The sequence below is a fragment of the Sturnus vulgaris genome, chromosome 5, assembly GCF_052056855.1.
Source record: "Sturnus vulgaris isolate bStuVul1 chromosome 5, bStuVul1.hap1, whole genome shotgun sequence".
NCBI lineage: Eukaryota > Metazoa > Chordata > Aves > Passeriformes > Sturnidae > Sturnus > Sturnus vulgaris.
In genome coordinates this window covers 5810971-5823660 of record NC_142247.1, presented here as the reverse complement: position 1 = coordinate 5823660, position 12690 = coordinate 5810971, and the positions used below count along the sequence as shown (strand labels likewise).

The 12690-nt window shown below is 42.1% G+C and overlaps 1 protein-coding gene and 1 long non-coding RNA gene across 2 annotated transcripts in view; one reads left to right on the top strand and one right to left on the bottom strand.

Annotated features, from left to right (window-relative positions):
• The window catches only part of AKR1D1 (aldo-keto reductase family 1 member D1), a 34637-nt gene extending 22454 nt beyond the window's left edge, over positions 1-12183 (top strand). The window contains exons 4-9 of the mRNA XM_014869964.2: positions 2843-2920; positions 5223-5345; positions 7112-7221; positions 7701-7866; positions 8644-8726; positions 12022-12183. Of these exons, the coding sequence (XP_014725450.1) occupies positions 2843-2920; positions 5223-5345; positions 7112-7221; positions 7701-7866; positions 8644-8726; positions 12022-12064 (603 nt within the window). The 3' untranslated portion in view covers positions 12065-12183. The remainder of the gene's footprint in view (positions 1-2842; positions 2921-5222; positions 5346-7111; positions 7222-7700; positions 7867-8643; positions 8727-12021) is intronic.
• LOC148223517 (uncharacterized) lies at positions 5727-11874 on the bottom strand. The gene is made up of 4 exons (XR_015803643.1): positions 11718-11874; positions 8928-9080; positions 6778-6861; positions 5727-5851 (listed from the first exon to the last, which is right to left on the bottom strand). It is a non-coding gene; the product is annotated as an uncharacterized LOC148223517 (long non-coding RNA).
• Positions 12184-12690: the final 507 nt, after the last annotated feature.

Below are 12690 nucleotides of genomic sequence, written 5' to 3'. Positions count from 1 at the left end.
TAGCAAAAGCAGTCTCTGGTTGGAAGCAGTGATGTACTTAAGACAGAACTTACAGTACCACCCTGAAAACAATAAGAAACTTCCCCCTGCAGAGCCCAGCCAGCAATTTGTCACAGGGCTTTCAGGCAGGGTAAGTGGACTATGGTTTCAAAGAGCATTCAGCAAAGTCCTTCTGCTTTTCAACAGCTCCAGAATGGCCACCACGTGGGGTGAAAATATTCTCTGACCTGCCGACATGAGCCTGCACCTCCCTGTATTTTTCCCCCACGTAGATTCCCAGTGCAGGACTTCTGTGCTTCTTGCCTTTAGCCCCCAGCAGTGTTGCTCAGCTCCTCCACCCCAGCAAGGCAGAAACCAATCTCCAGGCCACCACGTGCCCTCCCTCTGCCTGGGGAGCTCATATACCCAGCAGGCATTTCAGGGGTAAAAAACCAGCAGGTTTTTTAGGGGACTCTTCTCAGGTGACTGATTCATCAGTAAGCATCAATTTGTGCACAAATTATCTGTAAATTCATCCCAATTGCGTGATTCTGTCATCTGAAAAGGAAGCAGATATTTTAGTGTTACACTGAACAAGTCTCATCTAAGTATCTTGTAATTTTAAAAGAGTAACTCAAAACAGACCATTGGCCTCACTATTTGACTTCCTGTTGCCCTTCTGCTTATAGGACAGGCATTCACAGGTTGTTAAAATTGCTTTCTTGAGAAAGCCTGCTTGTCAAAGACCATTTTATGAAAACAAGGGGATGTGCAGACTTGTCTTTCTGCATATATGTTGATGAGAAAATTACTACAATGGGAGCAGGACTTTTTCTCTCAGTGGTTAACAGCTGCAGAGTTTTAAACAGGCAAATAAGCTGTCTGGTATCTTTTGGAGAACCTCCAACTTCAGACATGACAACATGTGATCCTGCATAATGGCAGTGACTGTCACACTAATTTCAGTGCTCATGCAGCAGCATGGTAACAAGCCACCTTTCATCCAGTGTAAAACACAAGGCTATCTCCAAGAGAGCTGCAAGAGAAGACATCAGCATTTCTAGGATGACTGGTATGGTGTAGTTCATGAGAATCCAGAGCTAAAATATGTGAGCAGCTTCTGAAAGACCTTTTCCACCCTGGTCACCACCCAGTCACCACCAAAACACTGCCTTTGTCTCAGCACTTTATCCATCCAGGCAGTTCTTCCATTCAGAAATTCCCTTTCAGAAAAAGATACCTTGGTAGAGAAAGTTTTAAAGTTATTAAAAAGAAAAAGTTTTAAACAGAGAAAGTTTTGCCTGGAGTCTACTGAGCAGAGACAGCTGTACTTCAACACCTTGCAGAGTTCTCTGCAGGTGGGAAGAAGAATTGATCACGGTAGAAATCCACAGTAGTTCACACCACATCTCAGTCAAGAGAAGTTCATTGTCAAGCACCATTCATCCTGGCTTGGTTCATTTTTAAAGCACAAGTGATAAAGCAAAATGGGAGGATGGTAAATTAGGTGATATAATTGCTGCCTATTGACTACATTAAAAAAAAAGTTGAATAGAAGTTAGTGAATTAGAAATGGGACAGAGTAAAAAGGTCCTGAATTCAGATTCATTTACTAAAATTAAACAGGTCCAACTGTTTAATATGTTGAACTTGCAGTCCTTGGAAAGTGTGCTAGGGCATCATGGGATGAATGGTTTGTTCCAAAATACCATGGGGATGATTTTGCAAATAAAGCTTTTCCGCCTCACGTTATGATGGCAAACACTTTGCCTTCTAATAGAAAAAAAATGTACCCAACAGCCACCTACCTCCTTCTAGTCAAGATATTTTTTCCAGGAAGACAGAGCAACAAAAGTAACAAGTTGTCTTTGTGGAATTCTCTGAGGAAAATCAGCACATTTGGAGGAGAGAGGCTTATGCCTGTAACTGAGACCTTGGCCCTCTGAAATCTGAGGCTGTGTTTTCCTTAGGCTCACTTTTCCCATTAAATGCCTTGGATTTGAACTCGACTGAATTGGGAGGTGATAGTTACTGATCATATTAGTCACAGCTGCATGTTCCCAAGGAGTTACCACGTCAACATCTTGCACCCAGGCCTTTGAAATGTAGCAGTTTGAAGTCGGATCAAATGTCAAACATCACTGAAGGGGTTTTGCACAAAAAAAAGAAAAACCAAACCACAGCAAAACACAAAAGTGAAATTCTGGTCAGGCTCAAGGGAGGGAGGTGTTAATGCATTGCCTGCAACAGCAGTGAAATGACCAGCAAATAAGAGAAAGCTGTGCTTGTGAGATAACAGCTCATAAATCATCTCTGAAGCCTACAGAGTACAGAGATTGGAAGAAAGAGTTTCTAACGCCCAAAGAAAGGTGGATAATGCACTTAAGTTGTTAGCTATGCCCATAGCCCTTTACTGCTAGGAGCTCTTGGACCCTCCAGCTGCTGGGGAGAGCACCAGCTTAGTCCAGCTCCCAAGTGCTTAAGACAGGAGGCAAGGGAAGGGCCAAAAATAAGAGGGAAGAAGTAGAAGAGAATACAGGCTGGTACTCTAACCCAGCCCTTTGGAAGGAGAGGAGTCTTTTGGATGCCATAACATAAAGGTCAAACGTTTACTGAAAAACAAGGCCATCGAGGAACTCCTGAGTGCACTCTCATGTGACAGCTCAGGAGTGTATCCAAAGACCATCCAGCAGATGAGGATGTGGTAAGCCCAGCATGAATGACCTGCTGAACTGAGGGTGTTTCAGAAAACTATTCAATTTTTTTTTGTTGTTTACTAGTAGAAACAGTCTGTGAAAAAAATTTTGCTCTAAGGAGTGAAAAAGTTTTCTTTTAAGCACAGCAGTATGGTTTTACTTTTCAGCCTGGAGATGCACTCTACCCAAAAGATGAAAATGGAAAATTTATCTACCATGAGACAGACTTATGTGCCACTTGGGAGGTAAGCAAACACAACATCCATCCATATATGCTTTAAACCCACATATATTCATTCTCATTTTTACTTGTGGTTTTCATAAACATAACTGAAGCAAATTGCCAAGGTAAATGGATCTAATTCTACTAGCTCCATGGATAAAATTTACTTCTATCCTTAAGCTTGTTTCTTTTTGCTGTCATTTAATTATTTTCATAACAAAACATCATTGAAACATCAGACATCCACATTCCCTCTTAAAGAGAGTGCACTCTGCATTCACTACTTGAAGCTTTTATCATTAGGTTTTTACCAATCCTTCCCCTTTATCAAATTTTCACAGAACAAGAAAGTTGGAGCTCTCTGAAGAGACTAGGCAATCTTGAAAAAAAAAAAATCTTTTCACTTGCAGAAAAAAACCCAGATTTTGCCCTAAAGCTCACCATAAAAAAAACCCAAACAATAAACGAAGAAAACCCTATTAATAAAAAAAAAGACAACAAAAAAACAACAAACCAACACCTCCCCACTCAAAAAAAAACAAACGAAAAACCAAAGCCCAAGACCTTGCCATTAGAACAAGTTCACTCACTTCTAAATTTACTTATCAGATGGGAACACAAGATTTTTCTGGTAAGAAAACTTGGAGGGAAGTAGTATTTGCCTGAAAGATTGCGCCCTATATTTGTTTGTGATGTGCTCTAGTCCTTTAGGCAGATGTCTCATTAAGCCTAAACGTCACTTGGCTTCAGGACCTTGGGTGAGGCAGAAAGTGAGACTAGCAACCTCCTCACATTTCTGCCTTTCAAAGCCATGGACACCTCTTTGGTTCATGGCCAGAGCTGCTCAGCTTTCCTTCTGCACCAGGCCTGATGAAATAGCATCACTAATTACATCCAGTTCACACCAGGAGAGATAAGAGGTGTTACTACGTGCTCCACTTCAGCTTGAACTGTCCAGATCTGGATAGTCATGTCCCAGTTTAGCTCTACTCGAGGTACAGCAGATAAAGATGAAGAATGGTGAAATTCTGAGTGAAGTTTTAAAGGGGGAGAGAGCCCAGATAGGGTCCTGAGCTTTCCTTTGGCAGCTCAGCCATCCAGGCCGGGTCTCAGGGGGAAGGGGGACTTCCATGTTAGCTGTTTATATTTGAATTTGGCTGATGCAATTCATTCTCCTTTTTTCACAGAATGGTTGCTCACATGTTGAAAGCAATAGCTCTCCCAACACTGCTGTATTTTTATCTTTGAGCTGGTGTTTAATGTAAAGGTTATTCTATAGCAGGCCACTCTCTTCAGCTAATAAGCCAAGAGAAAAATAGGTGGTGGGAAGTGCCTGCAAATAGCAACATTAATCTAAATTAAAATGGCTCAACTCAATCCAGATAATTTCACTCTCTCAGTGTGGTGCTAGCTGGCAAAAATTAATCCAGATGACTGTATTTGCTGACTTGTCATGAGTGATAGAAGGCATATGAGGCCAACTAGAGGTCATCAAACACACAGTGCCTCTTACACCCCTGCTTTCAGCTCCTGTGAGACAGAAAGAATAACAAAGCCTGGAAGGGCATCCAGCTCCATGGTGGGGTCTGCTCGGCCTCAAACAGTCACTGAATAATTTGTGTGCAGAGTTTCGGGCAGCAAAGGGGAAGACCATAGGAAAGGACTCCCTTTCCCCTTAGCAACCCAGCAGATGAAGATAACAAAGACCAGGGAACATATTCATATCCTGTATTCATAAGAGTTCTCAGCTACTACGATTTGTCTAAAGTGCAAAATATCTAGAATGCCTCTCTCCCATCCACCTTTTATCTTTTTCCTGCTAGATACTGTACTGAAGTTTTCTGTGCAGGTTTTGTGATGTGACTTGCCAGATATTTAGGGGATTTCACTGGATAAAGACTACATATGGAAAACTGTCTTACAATCAAAAGGAGCAAATTGACTTATCAGGAAAGCAATCTGTTTTGTTCACTTTTCCTTCTTCAGCTTTGAGGCACTGCTAAAGCAGCATAATGTAAGCAAAACTCTTTAAAAGTGGTTGCTGGCACTTAAGTATATATATCTCAGGTTAAATCTTTCTGCTCTCCAGACAAATTCTATCCTCACAGAGGTAAAAAATATTAGGGAAATGTCTGGAAAGCAGGTCGACACAGGAATAGAGTTTGGTTTGTCTGGACAACATCAGCCCTCATGCTAATAGAGCTGTTAGTTCTGCTGCAACAAAGGTTCTCAATCATGGTCTATCTTCCACCTTTCTCTAAAATGCACGCCCCAAAAAATCAAACCAACATGTGGGACTCCTCTTTTCTTTCCTTTCTTTGCAGGCTCTGGAGGCATGTAAAGATGCAGGCTTGGCAAAGTCTATTGGAGTATCCAATTTCAACCGCAGGCAACTGGAGATGATCATGAACAAGCCAGGACTTAAGTACAAACCTGTCAGCAACCAGGTATGACTGCAAGGCAAGGGCAGTGCCTGCCACGGTGCCACTGCCCTTTGGGGAATGCAAACACACAACCTAAGCCACCACGTACAGAAAGGTGATGCGTACTTTGCCACAGATGCTGCTCTCCATACTCCCATTTCTAGCCTGAAAATATTACTCTTCCTATCCAGGCTAAAGATCAGTATTTGAAGGCTCTGGAGCAATCGCTTTCCTCCGTTTCTGCTCCAGGACTATAAAACTGGTGCCTCTGCGCCAAAGCTCCAGAACAAGATTGAATGCTGAGTCAAAGCAGATCTTAAATCTCTGCCATGTACCTTACTCCAAGTCCAAAAATTCCCAAGAAAGCCATTCAGAGGTAACCAGTCCTCAGTGAAGCCATGCCTACCTTAGTTGACACCAGCCCAACCCTACAGATCCTGAGTCACTCCAGGCTTCTTAAGTGTGAAAGCCATTAGAAGCAACTCCTGAATTTCCTGTACTTGCTCTCTTGTACTTTTCCTAAAAGGCCTCTGTAAGAGATAGAGAAAACGCTCAATTAAAGGAGACCCTGTTACCCTGGCCCGAGATGAGCAATCCTGTGAGGATGACAGGCACATCCGAGTTAAATTACAGCAGCGGGGCTCTGAGAAGGTGACAAGTGGCAGCGACCCATCTGAGTGCCCAGTACCTTTGGCTCTGGCATTTGGCAGGTCACTGCATTTCCTAGAAATCTCTGGGAAGCTCTTCTGACTCATCTGGCACAAACAAATATCCACGTTAGCAGTAATAGAGAAGAGGCCAGGGACCAAGCGGGACCAACTTCCCAGTCCCAGCACGTGGCCTGGAGGGCTAGAATGGCCATGAGGCAGGGCAAGGGGGCTGGCCACAGCTTCCATTTCTGTAGTTGGCCTGGAGGGAAAGGCTGGCGGCGAGAATAGGAAATTCCAGCACCCTTCCCTGGTATTAACATGCCCAGCGGGTGCAAAATGCAATTGCTGTTCCTGGCGTGCCCCTAAGACTGCGCTGAGCATTGCTGATGCTTCCTGGGGTCGAGGAAAACCAGGCAAAAGATTAAACCCAGTGGAGGGAAGCTGGCCAGCAAGTATAGATGTGCCAGATAGCTTCAGACTTGCCAGATAGCAACCACTGCAAACAGTGGTTGCTCTGTCACCTTTTAGACATCCATTTCTCAGAGTCTGAGATCACAGCCAGAAAATCCATGCCTGTGAGGGAACACTGTTTGCAACGTGGGAGGGCAGAGCTCGCAACAAGGTCATAATCTCACCTTCTGTATACCCCCTCCCCTCACCTTTCTAACTGGGACAGCTTATGCCAACACTTCCCTAAAAACAACATCAGATTAGTCATCCCGAATTCAAGAGGCAGAGGAATGGAGAGCTGACCCACATGAGATGGGTTGCCTTCTCAATATACTTGTCTAGTGAGCTTGCCTTACCTCCATAATCTCCATTTATTGCCACCTTTCCACTGCAGACCAAGAAAAGTTCCTTGCAGTCAAATTATAGTTGAAGATGTTGATCTGCTGTCCACAAAAAAAAAAACAAAAACAAAAAAAAAAAAAAAAAAAAAACCAAAACAAAAAAAAACTCAATCACCAAACAATGCACAATTAGAATAGTAACCACAGATGAAGTTTCCCTATTCCCTAATTTACATCTATCCTTTCCTGAAAGCATCAACTTGTCTATAGCTCTCACAAATATTGGGATTTCTTCTGCTTCTCTGTCTGGTCCTGTTGATTAATCATTCTTTCTATATTACTCTTGTAGGTAGAATGCCATCCCTACTTCACCCAACCCAAACTCCTAGAATTTTGCAGACAACATGACATTGTTATTGTTGGGTACAGCCCATTGGGAACCTCAAGGGATGAATCATGGTAAGTCCACATTACTTTCTAATAGGAGGACAATATCCAGGGAAACACAGTTCTCTGCCCCTGGGTCTCTGTGCAAAATACCTCTGCCCCCATTTTTTAAAGCGGTTTTGAACTTCAGTGTCTAAATATTACTGTTGTGAGTGTAAACTTTCAACACTCCTGCTGCATGCTGTAATCAAAGAATGCCAGGTGTCTGCAGAGGAGGCTGCCTTAGGTCTCCTCTAACAGAAGGCAAGTGTTTGGAACAGGGAACTTGTGAGGCTTAGGTGAGGAAGGAGAAACTAAGCCAACTTTAGGACATCACATAGGAAGTTGCCTTTGACAACCCACCAACCTAAGAGCCAAATCTTTTCTCCTGTCTTTCACCCTTCTTGTCAAGAGGTGCAGTGTTCTGTCCACAGAAAAGTAGATGCCCCTATGTTTTGACATTAAAGATGAGGAGGTTTATTGTTTTCTTTTTCTTCACACTTTTTTTCTAGGGTAAATGTGTCCTCCCCTCCTTTACTGAAGGATCCTGTGCTGAATGCCATTGGCAAGAAATACAACAAGACTGCGGCACAGATTGCTTTGCGTTTCAATGTCCAGAGAGGGGTGGTGGTGATCCCAAAAAGTTTCAATCCACAACGCATCAGAGAGAATTTCCAGGTAAATTCATGCCCCAGTAGTACATGGACAAATCCACTTCCGCTGGCTTAGCCCCTATAGAAGGTAATTTCCCCGTTTTTTCTGTACACATATGTAGGACTTGACCAATGGCAAACTTGGTCACATTTGATGTTTTTTGTCCCCACCACTAAATGGTAACAAGATATGACAATAATAGAGCAATACATAGAGGAAATGCTGGTGTCTTTTAACCCTCTGGAGCAGCTAAAGCTCCAGCTGGTGGTGTGTCCCAGAGCACCAGCTGCTGCAGTGAGCAGCACAAGGGAGAGGATGTAACTCTGTAGGTCAGCAGCCCAAGGCTGCAGGAACTCAGGAATGACTGATTGTTCTGCCCTGTCTTCAGGTATGGGACAGCTGTGCTAGGGAAGGCTTGCTGTACACAAGTGTGACAGAAAGGTTCACAACCACACCACCAGAAAACATTTGGTTTGACTACCACCCAAAATTAAGATTATTTTGTTCCTGCATCCCTTGCAGCACTCAGCACTCACACTGCTCCCTACTTTCCCTGGAAATACATTGCTTTCAAAGCTGGTGGCTCAGTATTGCCAGGCTACCTTCCCCTTCTTGCAAAAAAAGGTGTAGGCAAATGTGACTGGGCTTATTCATGTCCTCGAGACTCCTGCAAATGCAAGAAAGCATGAGTTTGTGGGAGAGATACAGGGAGAAGGAGGGATTGTACTTCTGGAATCTGGAACATATGAAGGTTGATTATGACAAGAAATGCTAACGCATTCCTAACATCTCCTCCATTAGATCTTTGACTTCTCCCTCACTGAGAAAGAGATGAAAGAAATTGAAGCCCTGAACAAAAACGTTCGTTATGTGGAACTGTTAATGTAAGTACAGGAGAAATCCTAGATCCTCATAGAGCATTCCTGTTCTTTCAGAGAATTAAAAAAAAAAACAAAACACTTCCTTTTAATATTAACTTTTGCATGAACAACCTTATTCTAAGGTAAGGCTTAAACATGATAGACTTTTAATGCAGCCTGAATAAGCTCCCAGACCCATTGCAAAAATAAGTGTACAATATTTACCTGCAGTTCAGGTTCTCAAAGCCCACCTAGCAGAAAGTGAATGTATCTTGCTGTTCCATCTCTATGCCATTTCCTTAAACTCCTGCTATGTGGGAATGGTGGTCTCAGACACTGATGAGGCATAGCATCATCCCTGAAGTGTGGATATTGAAGCTGAAATTCAAATAAAATTGAGTTGTACTTTCTAAGAAAAAAAGAAGAACAGGAAGCTTGTTTGGCTGCTAGACCACTTCCTAATTATCTCTTCTGAGAACTAACAAGGCTTGATCTCTTGCTGCTTGTCACCTAAAGCTTGCCACCCAATATGCTTCACTTGAAAGCTCAGAACTACCCAACATCCCCTCTTCCAGAGGATAAGGCTGTTTGTTTTTCCTTCAGCTCTACAGCTTAAGACCAAACTTTGTTTTCCCCTTTTCAGGGCACTCAATAAGTAGCCAAATGCTAGAGATTAATTTCCACGCATTTCTCTTTTTAACTTAGATTATCTGTGTCCTGCTAAACTGTAGCATGAGATGAAAAACATTGATAACAGCATCAATAGCACTCTAAAATGTTGACCATTTCTCAAAAGATACAGGGAAATGTTGCAAAGAAACAAACAAACCACTTACTGTGCTGCATAAATATGATCAAAAATAATGCACTAAGTTAAAAGCATCATAATGGAGCTCATTTTTCACATTTAAGCTCAGCCAGGTGCTCTGAAGCTTTAGTTTCTTAAAACTTAAAATAGCCTTGCATCAATTAGCAGTACTTAGTTCCAGAAGGCTTCTCACAAATGGCCTAGGAGATTCTTAAGTGTGTTTTGGTATCTGACACAGTTTGGTTTTATATAGCAAAATTGAGTTATAGCATCATTTAAATTTTAAATATTATAGACTCGAAATGTAACCTTGGTGCAAATGCAAGAGCCTTTCCCAGAAGCAAAGTTAAAGGCTGCAAATGCCCACAGGGTAAGAACGTTATAAGCTACCAATCTAAAAACCTAATAAGTTGAATGCTTTGCTTTATTCAACTGAATTTGGTCACAGGAGGCCACCAAGGATAAGGAAAATAGGATGCATAAGATGGGCATTGGCAGCTCTAGTTTTCACAAGAGCTCCTTGTTTGGGGAAAAATGTTTAAGAACAATCTGATCTCAGCTATGAAAAGTGATGTTGCCATGTAAGGAGCAGATACATAGATTTATATATATATAGATATATATGCCTACTCTGCGTTACCACACTGAAGTGTCTGGAATTGACACTGCATCAGACAAATTACCAGCCTAAACACATTTCTTATTTCATCCAGCAATCTGTATCTGAAAAAGTCAAACTGCAATTCAGAAAGACTTTTGGTTAGTTAACTTCCTGGAAAACCTTTGACTGCTGTGATGCACATGCCAGCAGGAATGGAAAAATCCAGCTTTCCTCTTATCCTGGTTCTTCCTCTTATCAACTACCATAAGGGTACTGTGTGCAAACCTGTTGTTCTGATGGTATGAGTAAGCCCATACAAACAGGATAATGCAATCAGTGGAATGAATTAGCAAGTTAAGCATCTGAGAAGAAAATGGAGGTTTTATACAAACATGAGTACTTCAGGAAATCTTAATCTGAGATTATTTCTTCTCCTCTTGGAGAAATCTAGAAGCATTGTGCAGAGCAAGTTTTACATTAATGTATCTGCTTGATTTATCTTATGCTCCCATTCTCTGCTATGGATGTTTTTCCTTACCAGTTATGCCAAGCTGCACAGACTCCTTCAAGTGAATCATTTTCACTCAAAGGACTCAGACTTTAGAATATGTGAGATCTGATTAGCAAGCATGCTCAATAGATGAAAAGTAGAGATAATGACACTGGCAACTCAGACATTATCAAATTATACTGAAGTCAAACAAGCCAAAGTGTTGTGGCTTGTTTTGTTTTTTGGTGGGTTTTTTTCAACCAACTCAATCTGTTAATGTGTAAACACTTGATCTTGGCTGAATATTGGAATGAAATGTTTTGACACAACCAATTCAAAATGTTTGATGCCTTCCAGTTAGTTGCCTTCAATATTGTGAAATGTGTCCTTCCCAGACTGGAACGATTCACAGCTGGAAAAATGCCAGTATTTGTTGTGCTGTGCTGTAAGGCAAGGCAGCCAGCTGCCATGGTGCACCTGAGAATTCTCTTCAGAAATTTTTCATTTAGCTAATGGAAAGTGTTTGTCAAGCCAGGGCTTGTGATTTAGCATCATCTTTTCAAACAAACAAGAAAACCCACAGCAGAAAACAGCTACCTTTCTCTTAAGTCTGCCAATAATGGGCAAACACAGTGTTATTTTTTCACCTAAAGTTGACCCTGGGAATTTTCTTCTTGCTTTTTATAATGATCCTGGATTGTGCATCTTCCCTGAGCATGCAGTTTCTAAAACCAAACCCGAAATATCTCTTTGTTAGGATGCACCCATGACCATCCCTTTCTCCCCTGAACTGTGTCATCCTAAAGCTTTTTTGTAAATTCTCTGCCACTGTAGATGCTGGCAGAGTATCTACATGTAGGCTGAGCTAGAGGACAGCCAGACCTAGTTTAGGTATGGCAGCTGCTTGGGGAAAGCACCACCCCAGACCCAGACCTGTTCATGCCAGCTCTAAGGGCAAAGACAAGTAGACAAAGTAGAACAGTCTGGTGTCTCCATCTCTTCTTCACCCATAACCCTTATTTCTAGGGGTCTTTCAAGACATCTGAACAAAGTCTTCCCCTTCCTCAGTGCTCACATGGTGAAGCCATCCACCTTTCCTAAAACACTTCTACTCACCTGTGTTAGTGAGAATAGTTGACATCCAGAGTCCTGTTGATTTTCTCCATCTCTCCTTAAGATATGCAGTCTGGAGGCCTGAAAAATGGTCCTTCACTGTCCTCTCCTCAAATACACAGGCTTGCTTCCAACTCTGCAGGGGCAGTTATTCAGAGCAGCACAGCTTCTGAATAAGTAGAAGAGCCTACCATGAAGGCCACATTTATATTGCAAAGAAGAGGTTTGCTGGGCACAGGATGACTGCAGTGATTTGATATCTTGCTTCACCCAAGGAGCTCACTTGTCCAATCTGACTTTTCCACAGGTGGCGTGACCATCCAGAGTATCCCTTCAATGATGAATACTGAAAAAGAAGTGGGTCTGGACAGTCAGCCAGTGCTGTTAGGCTTTGCTGAGAGAGACTCAACGTTTGGTGCTTTGTCTTCATGTGAGGCTGTTCAAATCAGCATTAAAAACATGACATTTATTTCTTTTTGTCTTGTCAGTCTCTTCTTGTTATTGAGGATCAAATCTATTTAATTCATTGAATTTCTGGTTTTGGCTTAGCAGGTTTTAATGCTGAATACTGATGGTTCAAGACTGACCACTGATAAAACTGAAGACTTCTCCTAAAAACAAGTTCACTAGTTCAAGCCAAATCGGTTTCACTTAATGGAATATTCTTCACTTAATCTGAAACAAAACCTTCCACTTCAGTAGGTGTGAGGCAGAATCAGAATCACAAAATGGACAAAGTCTGAAGATACCACAGAGGGGTCACATGGTCCAAACCAGTACCATTATCTTTTGCAGCTCGAGTAAGAGAAAGTCAAGTGTGGTGAACTAATTGAATCTGATATATATGCACATATATTTGCTGATATGGACTAGGTATGTGCTTCATGCAGTAAAGGCCATTTAACTGTGACCAGAGTGTTCTGCAGCTGCACACGTGAGCTTTATTCCATGGGTACCTCCCAGCTGGCTCCACATG